The sequence below is a fragment of the Lepidothrix coronata genome, unplaced genomic scaffold, assembly GCF_001604755.1.
Source record: "Lepidothrix coronata isolate B3197 unplaced genomic scaffold, Lepidothrix_coronata-1.0 Scaffold236, whole genome shotgun sequence".
NCBI classification, from domain to species: Eukaryota; Metazoa; Chordata; class Aves; order Passeriformes; family Pipridae; genus Lepidothrix; species Lepidothrix coronata.
The window spans coordinates 978,516-992,217 of record NW_016690416.1 but is presented as its reverse complement, the minus strand read 5'-3'; the positions used below and the strand labels follow the sequence as shown (position 1 = coordinate 992,217).

Here is a 13,702-nt window from a genome sequence, read left to right as displayed (position 1 = left end):
ACTCCCTTTTTCAACCCCCTTTTCAGGGCTTGGGAGAGGTGCAGCACCCGCTGGAAGGAATGGCAAGGCACAGGCTTGGTTCCTGACTCCCTCTGCTGGCCTCCCATGAAGGGAAACCAGTGACAACTGGGAGTAGCCCGACCTTGTTAACACAGCCGTGCTGAACGGCAAATTGGAGTTTTGGTACTTTCAGTTTTAGGAGTTTAAAATATACTTTAGATATGTCAGAACTCTTTATTTCAAATATCAAAATATGTAGCTGTCAACCAGTGACACACTTCTGAGCCTGGGAGAGAAGGTAGACTAGGCACCATTCTTCTGAGACTGTGCCTTGCTCACAAAACCCCTCTGTTTAATGGATGGAGTGCAGCGTGAGCACATGTAACTGGATTTTAGGGGAAACAGTGTCTGGGATGCTATCCTGCTGTCCAGGGGTGCTATCCTGCTGCCCAGGATGGTGATGCTTTGTGAAAAGACCGTTGTCATTTGTCATTCTCAGGGTTCTGCTCTTCATTTTGTGTTCCCAGCACCCTGTTCTGGACGAGCCCATCGCAGAGGCCGTTTGCATTATTGCAGACACGGACAAGTGGACGGTGCAAGTGGCCAGCAGCCAGAGAAGAATGATTGACAATAAACTGGGAAAAGAAGTGTTAGTCTCCAGTCTCGTCTCCAACCTGCTTCATTCCACTCTTCAGCTTTACAAGCATAATTTATCTCCAAACTTTGTAAGTCTGAATGGCAATCGAGAGGGTGATGGTTTTATAGCACCCTTTAAGGAGGTGTAAGATTCTGCCTAGTGTTTGTATCTGTAGCCACAATTTTAGTAGCCAGTGCATCCTCTAATGTAGCTGTTTGAGCTGCCTATTGAAATGCCAGTCTGTAATCAAAACAGCTGCCTCATTAATTCTGATTTAACGTGTAATCAAAGGCTTCTGCTGCAAAGCAAGAGTCCTGCCAGTGAATATCTCTCCTACACACAAGCACAGAACAGGCAACAGGCATGTGTGGTCTGTGCTGTTCTGCTCTGAGGCTGCTTTAGTTCAGAGAGAGCTCTGTCTTCCCTGACACATGTGCCTTTGCTTTCTAGTGTGTGATGCACCTGGAGGATCGGCTGCAGGAGCTCTACTTCAAAAGCAAGATGCTGTCTGAGTATCTCAAGGGCCAGATGAGAGTCCACGTGAAGGAGCTGGGCGTGGTGCTGGGGTATGGTCACAAACACCCTGGGTGTCCTGGTGCCACATCCCCTGCCTGGGCTTGTTCTAAGCACAGCAAAATGGATTCCCAAATGGGACTGGAACTCATACCCATTTGGGTACAGGCTTCTGCTTAGCCATTGCTGGATCCCAAGGATCCCCCAGCCTGTGTCTTCCCCCCAGGCAGGAAGGTGGGCTCAGCACTCTGGAGCTTATCAGACTCCCTGCTTAGGTGGTCAGTCAGCACTGAACAGCCTGATTCCTTCAGGCTAGCTTTCCCTAACGTGGCACAAAACACCCTCTGTGTCATGTAAGGCACACAGTACCTCTCTGTGGGTGTGGGGCACAGGCAGAGGAGCTGTTGAAGGGGTGTTCACAGGAAGGCAGAGGAGTACAGGACGAGCAGGAAGGCACACGGAGCACGTGTGGTGCTGGAGCTGGGGGAGCAGCTGGCACTGCTTCAGCCCAGTCCTCTGCTCCTACACTGTGTCCCCCAGCTGTTACTCCCTTTGCTGTGAGGTTAGGAAGGAATTGGGTGTTCTTCCTCCCTCCATTTGCTTCCCCACCAGTTTGTTGGTGCTGTGAAAACCCCCCCAGACAGGTAGGAGCTGAGGCAGCGCTGGCAGTGCGTGAGCAGGCACAGCTGGAGGGTACTGGGAACAGTGTGGCAGCTGCAGAGAGTAACCCAGGGCCCAAGTGCAGGGGCTGAGCAGGCTCTGTGGGCACTGACACGTGTTCAGCCCCACCACGTTCCGGGCTGGATTAAATGTGACTCTTCTGCTTCCTTCCAGGATTGAATCCAGCGACCTCCCTTTGCTGGCAGCTGTAGCGAGCACTCACTCTCCCTACGTTGCCCAGATCCTACTTTAACACGCCAGAGCCCACAGACTTAAACTTTTTGCCTCTCTGGAAACAAAGTGGAAGACAACTTGTTCTGGCTCCTTTCTCTTTGCAGCAATTCAAACAAACTGCTCGCTGAGCTGCAGCACCTCCATATATGACTGCACAGTGTGCAAACAGTTGGAGACTTCTCCTCTCCCACTCGGCCATTTATCAAAAAGGATAAAGAAAGGAGTAAAGAAAACTGAGTAAGCCTGAGCTTTCAGCCACGGAAAAGTGAAGATTTTAGCAAAGCTGAAGATCTGCGTTTTTTAGCAGTTTCTGCCACAATGGCTGACTGTGACTTACACTGGGGAACGGAGGAAGAACTGCTCTGAGAAACACATGATGCCATCAGCCCTTAGGAACTGAACAGGAGAGAGCAGCTGCTGCCTCCAGCCCGGCCTCAGCCGAGCAGGATCTCCTTGGGATCTGTAATTCTCAAGCTGCGATGATTTGTAAACAACTTCTACTTTTTCATGTCATAGTCCAGTTCTGGATTCTTCCCAGAGGAAGAACGGGGCCTGCTTTGTTTTGTAAAAGGCTTATTAATGACAGTCAGCTCCAGAATTTATTTATGATCTTTCTCTTGGGAAGAGGGAAAAGCAGGGGACAGAGGGGGACAGGGAGGAGGAAGGAAGAGGCCAACAGACAAACTAGCGATGGAGATTCTTTCTTGGCTGGATGCTGTAACCAGTATTAAATGTTTATAATGTTTAAATGTTGCTTTATACTAAGTGATGCTTTTCTTCCACAACGTAATCAAAATGTTAAAAACAAAAATAATCTAAAGAGAATGTTGGCTGAAATTTCCCCACGGGGTCCCCAGAATGACATGACAATTACCTCTAACTTTTTTATGATCTTTAATGTTCTTGCAACACCATATTCTTTTTACAGCAGTCAGTCAGCCAGCTATTGAAATAATGAACTAGAAATAATTGTACCAAAGCACTGGGGACAAAATGAGTAGACTATTACCCTTAATTGCTCAGGTAACTAATTGATACATTTTTTAAAACCATTCTACAAAAGAAATGAACATTGATTACACCATAGTGTAGTAATATCCAAATTATTTTTTGACAAATATACCCTGCAGATGACTCTAATCCCTTTTCTACTCACTCGTGTAATTACCAGCAGGAAATGTTGTTTGTTTTATTCTCAGCATTTCTCTTTTACTCAGCCATCACTGGTTTGTCACTGTATATACAATAGTTGTACGAGTAGCTGATGGACCCAACCTGGTGTAAGTCATGTAAATAGACAGTGGGAGGTGGATTATGTTTTCAAAGGCTCTACTACCTCAGTTTAACTGGACACTTCATTCTAGGCTTTGCTTTACGTATTTGTCCTGGCAGCCAATTAATGTTGCTGATTTTTAGCTTCTGTTTTCATTGATTACGTTCAGTATATTGAGTTTCATGGATTATCCTCACAAGTAGGAGACACGTATTCACTTGGTGGCTAAACTCTGTAAGAAATTCTATAAATGCATCATTCTGTGATCATCCCTCCCATAGTACAACACGCCTGCTATTGGTGTTTGCAGGGTTGCTTCAAATACAAATCTATTTGAACCATTTGATAAACCTGAAAACAACAGGGGAGATCCCTGCCCCACCACTGTCAGCGACAGAACTCTCCTCCCTTCCTTCTCTGGGGCCAGGATTCACCCAGGGCGGTTTTTCAGCGCTGTTTAAAATCTGTCCCTTAAAGCTGTTCCAGGCAAAATCCACAGGGCACAGCTGCCCCCCACGCCAGGAGGTGACCCCAGGAGGTGACCCCAGCGCTCACCCAGCAGTGTCACTGGAACCCTGTGCACAGAACCTCACGCTGACTGCTGCAGGGGAGGAACTCGATGTGTGATCCAAGGGTTTGTTTCTCCCCTGTTTTTCAAATGTCCTTTCCTCGCCACACAGTTGTGTTACATCTGGTTTTTGGAACGAGCATGAAACAGGGCCTGATTGTGTAAACACATTTGTGATGAACTCCAGGGTTGAGCTCCACGTGTGGCTGTTGAACTCTTGGCTGGGGATGTGCTGTGGGCAGTAGTTGAGTCCTGAGTTGTGCCCAGACTGGCAGGGGTGGCCTGGCCATGGCAGCACTGCCGGGGCTGGCGGTGAGGGGGGCTGAGGGTGCACTCCTTCCTTGGGTGGGTTTGTCTGTAGCAGTGCCCAGAGAGCTGGGCAGCTGCCCACTAACCCTGGCACCCCCCAGGACTGAGCTTGCAGTGACCCTGACGGGAGAACTGTGTCCTCCTCCGAGCCATTACTGGCAAATCGTTGGGGTTGCTTTGAAACGGGTTTGACTCTCCAGAGAGGCCCTTGCACGGCTTGAAATAATATTAATGTGAGAAGGAGGTGGCTGTGGAGGGGCACCTTCTGTGCTGTCCTGTGCCCACTGCTGCTCGTTAGTGGTGTTAATGATGTGTTCAGTCAGTCCCAGGCTGATGCAGCTTCCTCGGTGTCCTCCCCCGTGCCAGTCCCTCCCCTCGGCCCCTCTCAGCAGTGTTGTGGGCAAAACACAACCAAAACCCTCGTGGCATGGGAAGTTTTCCCGTGAGTTAATTTTTTTGGGGTACATGAACAATGTGGTACGTCTGTCTGTTTGTTAAATAACACAAAAAGGGATTTTTACAGGCTGTAGCGTCGACTTTTTAAAATATATCGCGATTGTTTTATGTGAATAGGAAACTAATGTTTGATTTCTTTTTTCCACTATTCCCAATCTCCATTATTAACATGTCTTAATTTTCTGGCTGAAAAACTAAGTGTACTAGAAACACAAATTAGCAAATTTGGTTTTGTTGCAATTGGCAAACACTGGGCTGCTAAGAACAAAAACTGTTTAAAAGAACAGATTTTACACCTTGCATATGTTTTCCCTATTAGTTCTTAGAGATGTTTTATGACAATTTTTTGCTTTCTCTAAATTATTTAGATGGTGGTACTTGTAAAATGCTGGGTAAAATGTACATACTTGTTATCTCTTCTGTTTTTGTATATATTTCCCAAGATGTGCACTTGTATTATAATAACCATTCCCAATTTTAGGGGAAATTTGTGCAATAAATACAGTATGTCAATTTACTTCTGGTACCTTTTGTGTCCCTTTTTTATGCATGTATGAGAGCGTGGGTGAGTGTGTGAATAGAACCATCTCCTGCTTGACTGTCTCTCCTCTCCCCTGTCCATTTTGGGCCATGCTTCCTGTGCTTAGTGCTGCTGCAGCCATTTAATTTGGGATTTCTTAAGGAATTAATAGTTTCAAATAGAATTTGTGTTTGAACTTCCTGTCCCTTCAGTTGGGAATGTCGTTGGCCCCAAAAAAGCAATAGTGAGACAGGAGGGAGGCCCTGACCCTCTGTACCAGTGCTTGAATTTGCTTGAGAAGAGACACAAGCAGAAGGGGCTGGTCTGTGCACTGGTTTGTGCATTCATTGCTGAAGTGACCTACAAAGCAGTTTGTCACAGGAGTGTTTGCAATTCCTCTCCTACAAGGCATTGTATTGGTGCCCATCTGCCCAATCCCTTTTCTGTCTCTCTGGTCACTGCACAGGAAGGGAGGTTATTGAGGAGTCTCTCTAAGGTTTTTTTAAATGTAAGTTCAAATTGTGATAACAGTGCTGCCAAGAAAAGTGAAGTGATAATCATGCAACAGGAAAAATAACTAATTTAGAAAGATGTAGCAGAGCAGAGAAATGAGGCTTTAGAGCATCTCAGTTAAATCAGGTGCTCCCAAAAAGGGGAAAAAGAACAAGCAGGAGATGAAAACCTTTGCCTGAAGCAGCTGCATCTTGTATTTGTGATAAAACATTCTCGTGGTTTCCTTCCCTGGTAGGTACCTCCCCCAGGTGCAGGTCGATGTCCCCAAGCCCTGTCCTGCAGTGCCCAGCCGTGGGCAGGGGACAGTGCTGGATGGCACAGGAGCCTTCTGGGATTTCCACCTGCACCTGCCAAGCCCTGTCCTGTAGAAGGGTGCCTGTGACCCCAGTGTTTGGTTTCATCTCTCGCAGGAATGAAAGGCCCAGCAGCCACCTCCGAGTGCTGTCCTGTGACACCACCATGAGCTTCCCCCGTGGGCAGGGGTGGATTGCCCAGCCCCTTCTCCGTTCCCAGCCCAAGCAGCACTGCATCAAATGGCTCAGTGCTCAGTGTGGGTGAGTCGACAAAAAAGCAATTAACACAGAACCATTGCCTTTTAATCCTGATAACACAGGGGTTCATTGCTGGCCTGGTGCTCCTGTGCCACGATGGACTCACAGGGCAGAGCCTGCGGTCCCACAGCAGCGCTGGAGGTGAGGTGAGGGCAGCTCCAGCAGAACCTGCAGCAGGAGATGCTCAGCACTAGCTGGGAGCAGGGGAGGCTCTGCCAGGGGATGCTGGGGATGTGCCCTGTGCACTGCCAGACCTCCTGCAGGGCTCCTCGGGCCGAGTGCACCTGACAGGGCAGAGAATTTGGTGTTACTGGAGTAGATGGTCATGAGGTGTCCTCCTGACAGGGATGGCGAGGGTAGCTGGAGTCATGTGTCTCTGTGGGTGTTTGGCAGAGATGATGGGAGCAGTACATTCATCAGTATAATCACTGCATCATCCAGAAAATGCTGATGTTAATGCCCAGAATTGATTTCCTTTTTAACTCTCCAGCTAGACTGGGACATGGCACTTGCTAGCCAGTATTTTTAATGTATTGTTACTTCTTTTCTGTAACTCCCTTAATTTTCCTGAAACAAAGGGGAAAGCTAATTTACTTTGCTGAAGCAAAGGCAGGAGGGAAGCCACAGGCACTTGAGCACCACTGTGTCTCTCATCCTTTGTGTGATTCCCAGGAGTCTGCAGGAAAGGGGATGATTCTTTTCTGTGTAGCTCAGTGCAGAGTAACCAGAGGATGATTTCTGGATCCAGGGGTGGGAAGCAGCTTGCTGTGTTGGCTGCACAAAAGCAAAGAGCTCCTAACAGCTCTCTGCTGAGTTGCTGTTGCTTTTTTCTCTCTTAAACATCTATCGTTGAAAAATATTGGCCTTGTAGTGGGAGGTAAAAATGAGCAGAGGGCCTGGAGATACACGTGTTTTCTGAGTGTCTGTGCTGCAAGGAACGTCTCTGTTTATGTGCTGCAGCGTTCACATTCTGTTCCAGCCATGCCCTCATTTATTTCATGGTACAGGAGCAGTTACAGGCTCCTCACACCGCCCCTGCAGCTTTCCTGCCTTCCCTCTGCATAAAAACATCATCCTTGCTGTTGCTACAGGCAAATCTAAATACACCAGTGCTTGGGGTTTTGGAAAGTGTTGCCGTGTTGGCTGGAGATGCTGCTTTACTGGAATCAGAGCTTTTCCACTCTGACAGTCGAAGAACCACAAGTTCAAATCCTGAGGGATCTGTCCAGGCTTTTGGAGCAGGATCTGATTCCCCAGCAGCAGAGGCTTTGCTTTGGGAGCCTGCTGGCAGAGGAGCTGGAGGTAAATCAGTGTGCCCAGTGTGCCCGGTGGCTCCCTCAAGGGGTGTTCATTCTCCCCTGGCTGGGGGTCAGTGGGAAGGAACAGACACTGCAGGACAGCTCCTCACTGAGGTACAGAGGTGAGAGATCCTTCCCCAGCCGGCACAGAAAGTGCCAACACGGAGCATCCCATGGAGCTGTGGATCCCCCGGGAACCCGGCTGAGGAGCTGGCACGAGGGGTTGTGTGTTGGAGGGGTGCTGGGGCTCTCCTTCCCCCAAGGGACCACTGCTGGGCAGTTTCCTGCCTCAGCAATGCCTGCTGGCCATCCTGCAGGGCTGGACCTGTTGTGTGGCCTCTGGAAATGAACGGCCTCCTGTGAGCCATCACCCCCCTGTCACCCACTTGCTCTTGCTCAGGCCCTCTGCTCTCTGGCAGCTCATCTCCTCCTGGAAGCATAGTAGCAGGAGGCAGCATGTTACTCCCATGTCTCTGTTTATTTTCATTACCAAAAATATTTGTACAGCGGCAGAATTTGATTTCTAAACCTCTGTGTTCCAGCTGTTTGTTCCCAGCTGGAGCTGAAGACATCTGCTCCCAGGGTGGGGATCAGTGCCTGAGCTCCTGCCCTCAGCTGTGCTCCCGAGAACCAGCTGCACCCGGGCACGGAGGGCTCCCAGTGCCAGTCGTGGTGCTTGTGGCACAGAAGAGGAAGATGCAGAAGGCAGGCAGGTGACAGCAAGGAGCTGGTCCTGTGGTTTGGGATGTCACTGCTGAGGAAAGGCTACCTGGAGCACATGAGGAGTGGTTTTGTTGAGGCCCCTGGCAGCACCTCCTGCCGTGAGCTTGGAGGACAGGAGGGTGACACGGCCCCTTCCCGGCTGTGACGTTGGTGCCTGTGGGTGCCCGTTGGCTGAATGCCAGCGCTGGGACTTCCCCTGCCTGGTACCTGTTGCTCAAAGCTCTGTGGGTTGAGCAATGCCCTGGGTGGCTCTGTGGGCAGGGCAGCTCGTGCACCCAGATCCGGCCCATCAGCACCCCGGGGATCACCACAGTCCGGGCTGGGGCTGAATAACCAGCCCGGTGGTTTGTGGGGCGAGCAGGGCCACGGGGCTGCTTCCCACCGGGGTGGGGTGCTCCTGTCCTGCTGCAAACAGCTGCTGTTGTCTCAAGGCCAGGTTTCCCCACAGCTCCTGGACCTTGCAGGACAGCCCAGCAGCCGTGGGTGCCCAGCCAGCACCGAGGGCGAGGGCCGTGACCACGGGCAGGGCTGCGCTGCCGGGCGGCACCGACCGGGCTCCGGCCCAGCCAGCAGCTCCTTATTGCAACATCCCAGAGGAAGTATTTGGGCCGTAGGCTGGTCCTGGATTTCCAAAGCAGCACAGGAGATAAGCAGATGCCTTTTTCTTGTGACACAGCTGCCCTGCCTGTGCCCCAGCCCTGGCCAGGCCCCAGGCAGGGAGAGGAGCCCCCAGTGCGAGTGCTGCTGGTGAGTCCTGGGACAATCCACCTCTCACTGCATGAACACCTTTGTGCTTCCTGTTTGCTGTTCTCTTCCTTAAAAACCTGCAACCCAGTTCCTTTGGTAACAGTTTTTCTGTAGACAGTGTGTCCCAGAGATGAAGTTATAGACCAAGAAAAATCTTTGACCTTTATTATCTGGGAGGGGAGGTGGCAGGAGGGAAGCATCCTGCTCTGGCTCATCCTTTTCCCATTACAAAATCACAACCTTGTGTGAATGAGAGGAAGCCACTTCCTCCGACGTAGGTCACTGGGGAGCCCCGTGGGGCTGCAGTGCCAGCGCTCAGGGCCATCCCTGGGCCACTGGGTTTGAGCCCATAAAGACACTGTTTAATGCTGCTATTTTTTGGTTTGAAGATTTCATCTATCTCATGCTTTCTAAACCACTGAGAGAGAGGAACTCTCTGTGGCCACCATGCCTTTGGCTGCCCCTGTTGTTGAGTTTCTTCCCCTGTAACCAGAGTGTCTGTTTAATCTGGAACTTGCTTTGCCTTCTTCGTTAACTCCTCAGCATGAGTTGTGGTGGCATTGGTGGGACAGACACAGCTTTTTTCTTCAGGAAGAGCACTAAGGAGGAACAGGGAGCTGTGCAGGTCACGTGCAGCTCTGCTGTGCTGGAGCAATTGTGACCAGCCCTGCTCTCATCATCGTTTCCTCCTCGAGCAGGATGGGCCAAAGCTGCAGCTCTGGGACACACGAATGTGTCACATGGCTGGGGCCAGCTGGGAGAGCTGAAGGTGCAGTTTGTCCAGGCCTGTTAACAGAAAACAAACGTTTTCCTCGAGTGGCATTGAAAATGAAGGTGGTGTTTCTTATGGAAGTGCTTGTAGCTGGGCTGAGGAAAGATGGGTGAGAGCATTTCCTTGAGAAACGAGCTCCTTATTTCCCAAGGGCTCATTATTTTAGTTTCCTTGGCTAATTGAAAAAATTTCTAGAACGTTTCCACTAAAGTCACCAGTAGAAAAGTGGTTTATGAACAGCCCAGAGCCAGCACAGAGCACAGTGGGGAGAGAACCTGGAGGCACAGCCCAAGTCTGGGCAGGGGGATCCCAGCAAGTGCCTTGGTTGACTCCTGGTGCTGACACCGGGCCGGGGGTGGGACCTCTCCTGAGCAAACACCCTCGTCTGGGGGCTCTGGGGTGGAGATTGCAAAAGGTCCCTATGCTACAAAGGTGTCAATAAACAGTGACTTTAGGGCAGAGGGTACAAAGGGTTTGTGTGTTTGCTTTTCCTGCCAGGGATGCTTTTCACTTCGGAGGACTTTGATGTGCTTGCAAAACTACATTCAGCAATTCTTCTCTAATTGCTTCAAAATTACAGCCATGAGCAATTATAGTTTTCAATAGCTTCGTGAGTGCACTGAATCCTAAGAAATTAACTACCACATTTTCAAGGAGTAAATTTATTAATAGCAGCTGTAACTAAAAATCTTGCCTAATTTTGATCACTACCAGAAGAGATGATAAAACAAGGGCTCCTGTTTGCATGTATTAACAATATGACTGATAAAATTTGAGGGAGATGTTCTGGGCGAACGAGAAAATTACAGCTGTGTTGCTTGTGCTGCAATAATTAATGATCATGCACTTTATTCTCCAAAGCTGTTTTTCTTGTACAGTTTAACTAAAGGTCTTGATCACTGTCATTTCACATGGCACTGTTCTGAGGCTGGTCAGGCTGTAAAAGCCATCAGCCTGGAGGAGAATTTAGTTTTCAAAATACAGCTTAAAATCTCCAAACTGTTTCTTAAATTATAGGTTAGTGAAAAGGAGGCTCTTCCCATGGAAACAGATACAGATTTTAAGAACTGTAAGGCTTGAACTGGTTTAGAATTAAAATCAAGGGCTCTGTCCTGGGCTGGTGAGACTCTCTGTGGCTCCTGGCAACCACAGCTCTTCACAGCTGTGAATTCAGACACCCATTTTTAGGGGGAAAATAATCCTTAACCTAAATACAGCTTTCCAGAGATGTTGTAGTTGACTGTCGTGTCCTCGTCTGCTTTTTCCCAGGCTGGCTGGCTGGGAAGCTGCTGACCCTGCTGGATCTCAGGCTCATCCTTCCAGTGAAGGAATCCCTGGCTCAGCTGGAGCCCACGCGGGGTTTGTCCAGTGCACGTCACCAGCCTCAGAAATATGGGGTGAATTCCTGCTTTTTTGGGATGGTTACAGCAGAGGTGGGTTTGGAGGAAATGTCTTCATCAGCCGTGTCTGTCCTCTGCCCTCGTCACTTCCAGGCAAAGCGTGAGAGCTCATTAGGCGTTTCTAATTAATTTGGGACGTGGCTATTTCCTGCTCAGGCTGTCAGCCCAGGAGGCAGCTGAGCAGCACTGCTGGAGCACGTGGTGGTCTCAGTATCCCAGCAAAGGAAACACTTTCCCCAGCAGAACCCTCACGCCCTCCTTGCCCACAGTGTTTAAACTAAATGGTTTTAACTAAAAGAGGGTCAGTTCAGGTGAGATATAAGGAAGAAGTTTCCTACAATGAGGATGGGGAGGCCCTGGCACAGGTTGCCCAGAGAAGCTGTGGCTGCCCAGCCCTGGAAGTGTCCAAGGCCAGGTTAGATGGGGCTTGGAGCAACCTGGGCTAGTGGAAGGTGTCCCTGCAGGGCTGGGACTGGGTGATCTTTAAGGTCCCTTCCAACCCAACCCATCCTGTGATTCTATGACAGCTTCATCTGCTGGACCACTGTTGCTGGTGGGCTGTGCAGCAGACACTGCACCTTCAGGTTTGGGGTGTCCCTGACACCTGTCTCCTCTCACAGTCTCACCAGACCCCAGGAGATGCCTTTATTGGTGATTCCCATCCTTTAATGGAGAATCCCATCCAGGCTTCTGCTGAGCTCTGCTCTCTTAGTTTCTCATGGCAATACTCTGCTTGCCGTTTCTGATTGCAGATTCTTCACCATGTGTGTGCACATCCTTCTTAAGACCACAGCTGAAATAACTCGGGTGGTTCCTGCTAACTCAAGGTCTCCTTAACTGCAAACCCACAACCTGTTTCCATTTCTCTTGGTACCTTCTTTAAAAGTGCATCACTTCTGTAACACCTCCTAGAGACAGGGTGTTTGTGGGAGTCACTGTGCTTCCTACGGGCCAGGCAGGTTGCTGCAGGAATTTCATGGTGTTCCCCCTTTTTAATGGAAATTGCAAATATGTTTCCAGACACGACTCTGCCAATACCCCGACAGCAGCCTCTGTCACCTCTTCAGTGTTTTGGACTGGGGAATGCTTGTGTCTCAGCTTTCACCTAGGTGGAATGAAATGCCTAAAAATCTAAAGAAATCGTGTCTGCCTCGATGTCATCACTGCTGTCCTACTTAATAAATATTTTCCTGATTGTTAAATTCACAGTATCACAGTAAGAAACCAAAAAAACACCAGCCCCTTCTCTCTGAGCAAGAGCATTATATCCATGTGGGTAAGCAATCATAGGTAAGTGGTATTTGTGTACTTAGGTGGCATCTGGTTTATTGGGCGGAGCACTGAGCCACACACTCGATAACTTGCATCACCCTCTGATTCATACAGTCATCTGACCTTCATCTAACTGCTGCTCTGCTTTTATTTCCTTTGCTCCCTACAAGTTACAGTAAAGGAAATTCTTCCTGTGCTCCATACACAATGCTTCCTTTCATGCAGGGAATGGTTGTGCTTTTAAGCATTTAAAAAAACAACCAGCAGAAGCATCTACTGGAAAAGCACAGGATGGAGCATCTCTTCCCTCTCCCCCCACAGACCACAGGCACTCCAGGGGTTGCTGTTGGCTGGACACAGCCTCCCCTCCTGGGTGAAACCCCAGCCCCTCGGGGTGGGATGGCAGGGCTTGCAGGGAGGGTCTCTCCCTGTTTTGTGTGTGGAAAAGTAAGCAGGTCTTCCAGGAGGAGTCTAACTCTGCTGGCTCTGGCTGGGGTTGTACCTTCAGCTCCTGCTCTGCCCAGCAAGGCCGTTCCTCTGGACCCACCCTCGTGTGCCTCCCCTGCAGCTGAGGAGGGACAGCCATCTCCATCATGTCTCAGCTTTCTGACACATGAAGGTAAAAGGGAGTCTGGTGATCTCTCAGCTGTCCACTGCAGGAGAGCTTTGGGTGGTGGGAAGAGGCCAGCACAGGCTTTGGAATGCTGCTGGGAATCAACATCCCCTGACACAGAATTACTGTGTGACGTTACCAAGGGCAGGGTCTCTCGAAGGAAGGGAGGAAAACCACATCGAGTGGAAGAAGAGTCATCTGCAGATCTTTTTAAAGTTAAAAATAGTCAGGATTTTGTCTGCAGAAGACAGTTTGTTCTGTTGTGCTGCTGGCATCATGTGAGCAGGCCGTGCGCTTCTGCATTTGAAGGCTCAAACTGACATGCTGAAAACAGGAACTTTCTGGATATTCCGCATGCCTGAGATTTAATGGTTTCAGCGAGTTGCCTGATATCATCTCCTCCGTATGGTTGTGCTTGGGTGGGGGAACTAAACATCTCATTAGCTCTGTAGGGTCATTAAAAGCCAGAGAAGGGATCATAAGGAATAATAAGGATGTATGACATCCTGCGAAGACAGCTGATAAAAGCAGCCGCCTCTGCCACCGAGCGCTTCAAGGAGAGGGGACCCAGTTCAGCAGCGTGGAGGAGCTGAGTGCTCACTAACTCATGTCAGCAGGAGCTCTTTATCCTCCCTTCATCAGG

The 13,702-nt window shown here is 49.6% G+C and overlaps 1 protein-coding gene across 3 annotated transcripts in view; it reads left to right on the top strand.

Annotated features, from left to right (window-relative positions):
- Positions 1-5,167, top strand: part of FNIP1 (folliculin interacting protein 1) — a 64,780-nt gene extending 59,613 nt beyond the window's left edge. For all 3 annotated transcript variants that reach the window (XM_017834609.1, XM_017834607.1, XM_017834608.1), the window contains 3 exons: positions 528-725; positions 1,088-1,203; positions 1,985-5,167. In XM_017834609.1, the coding sequence (XP_017690098.1) occupies positions 528-725; positions 1,088-1,203; positions 1,985-2,063 (393 nt within the window). In that variant the 3' untranslated portion in view covers positions 2,064-5,167. The remainder of the gene's footprint in view (positions 1-527; positions 726-1,087; positions 1,204-1,984) is intronic.
- The last annotated feature ends 8,535 nt before the right edge of the window (positions 5,168-13,702 follow it).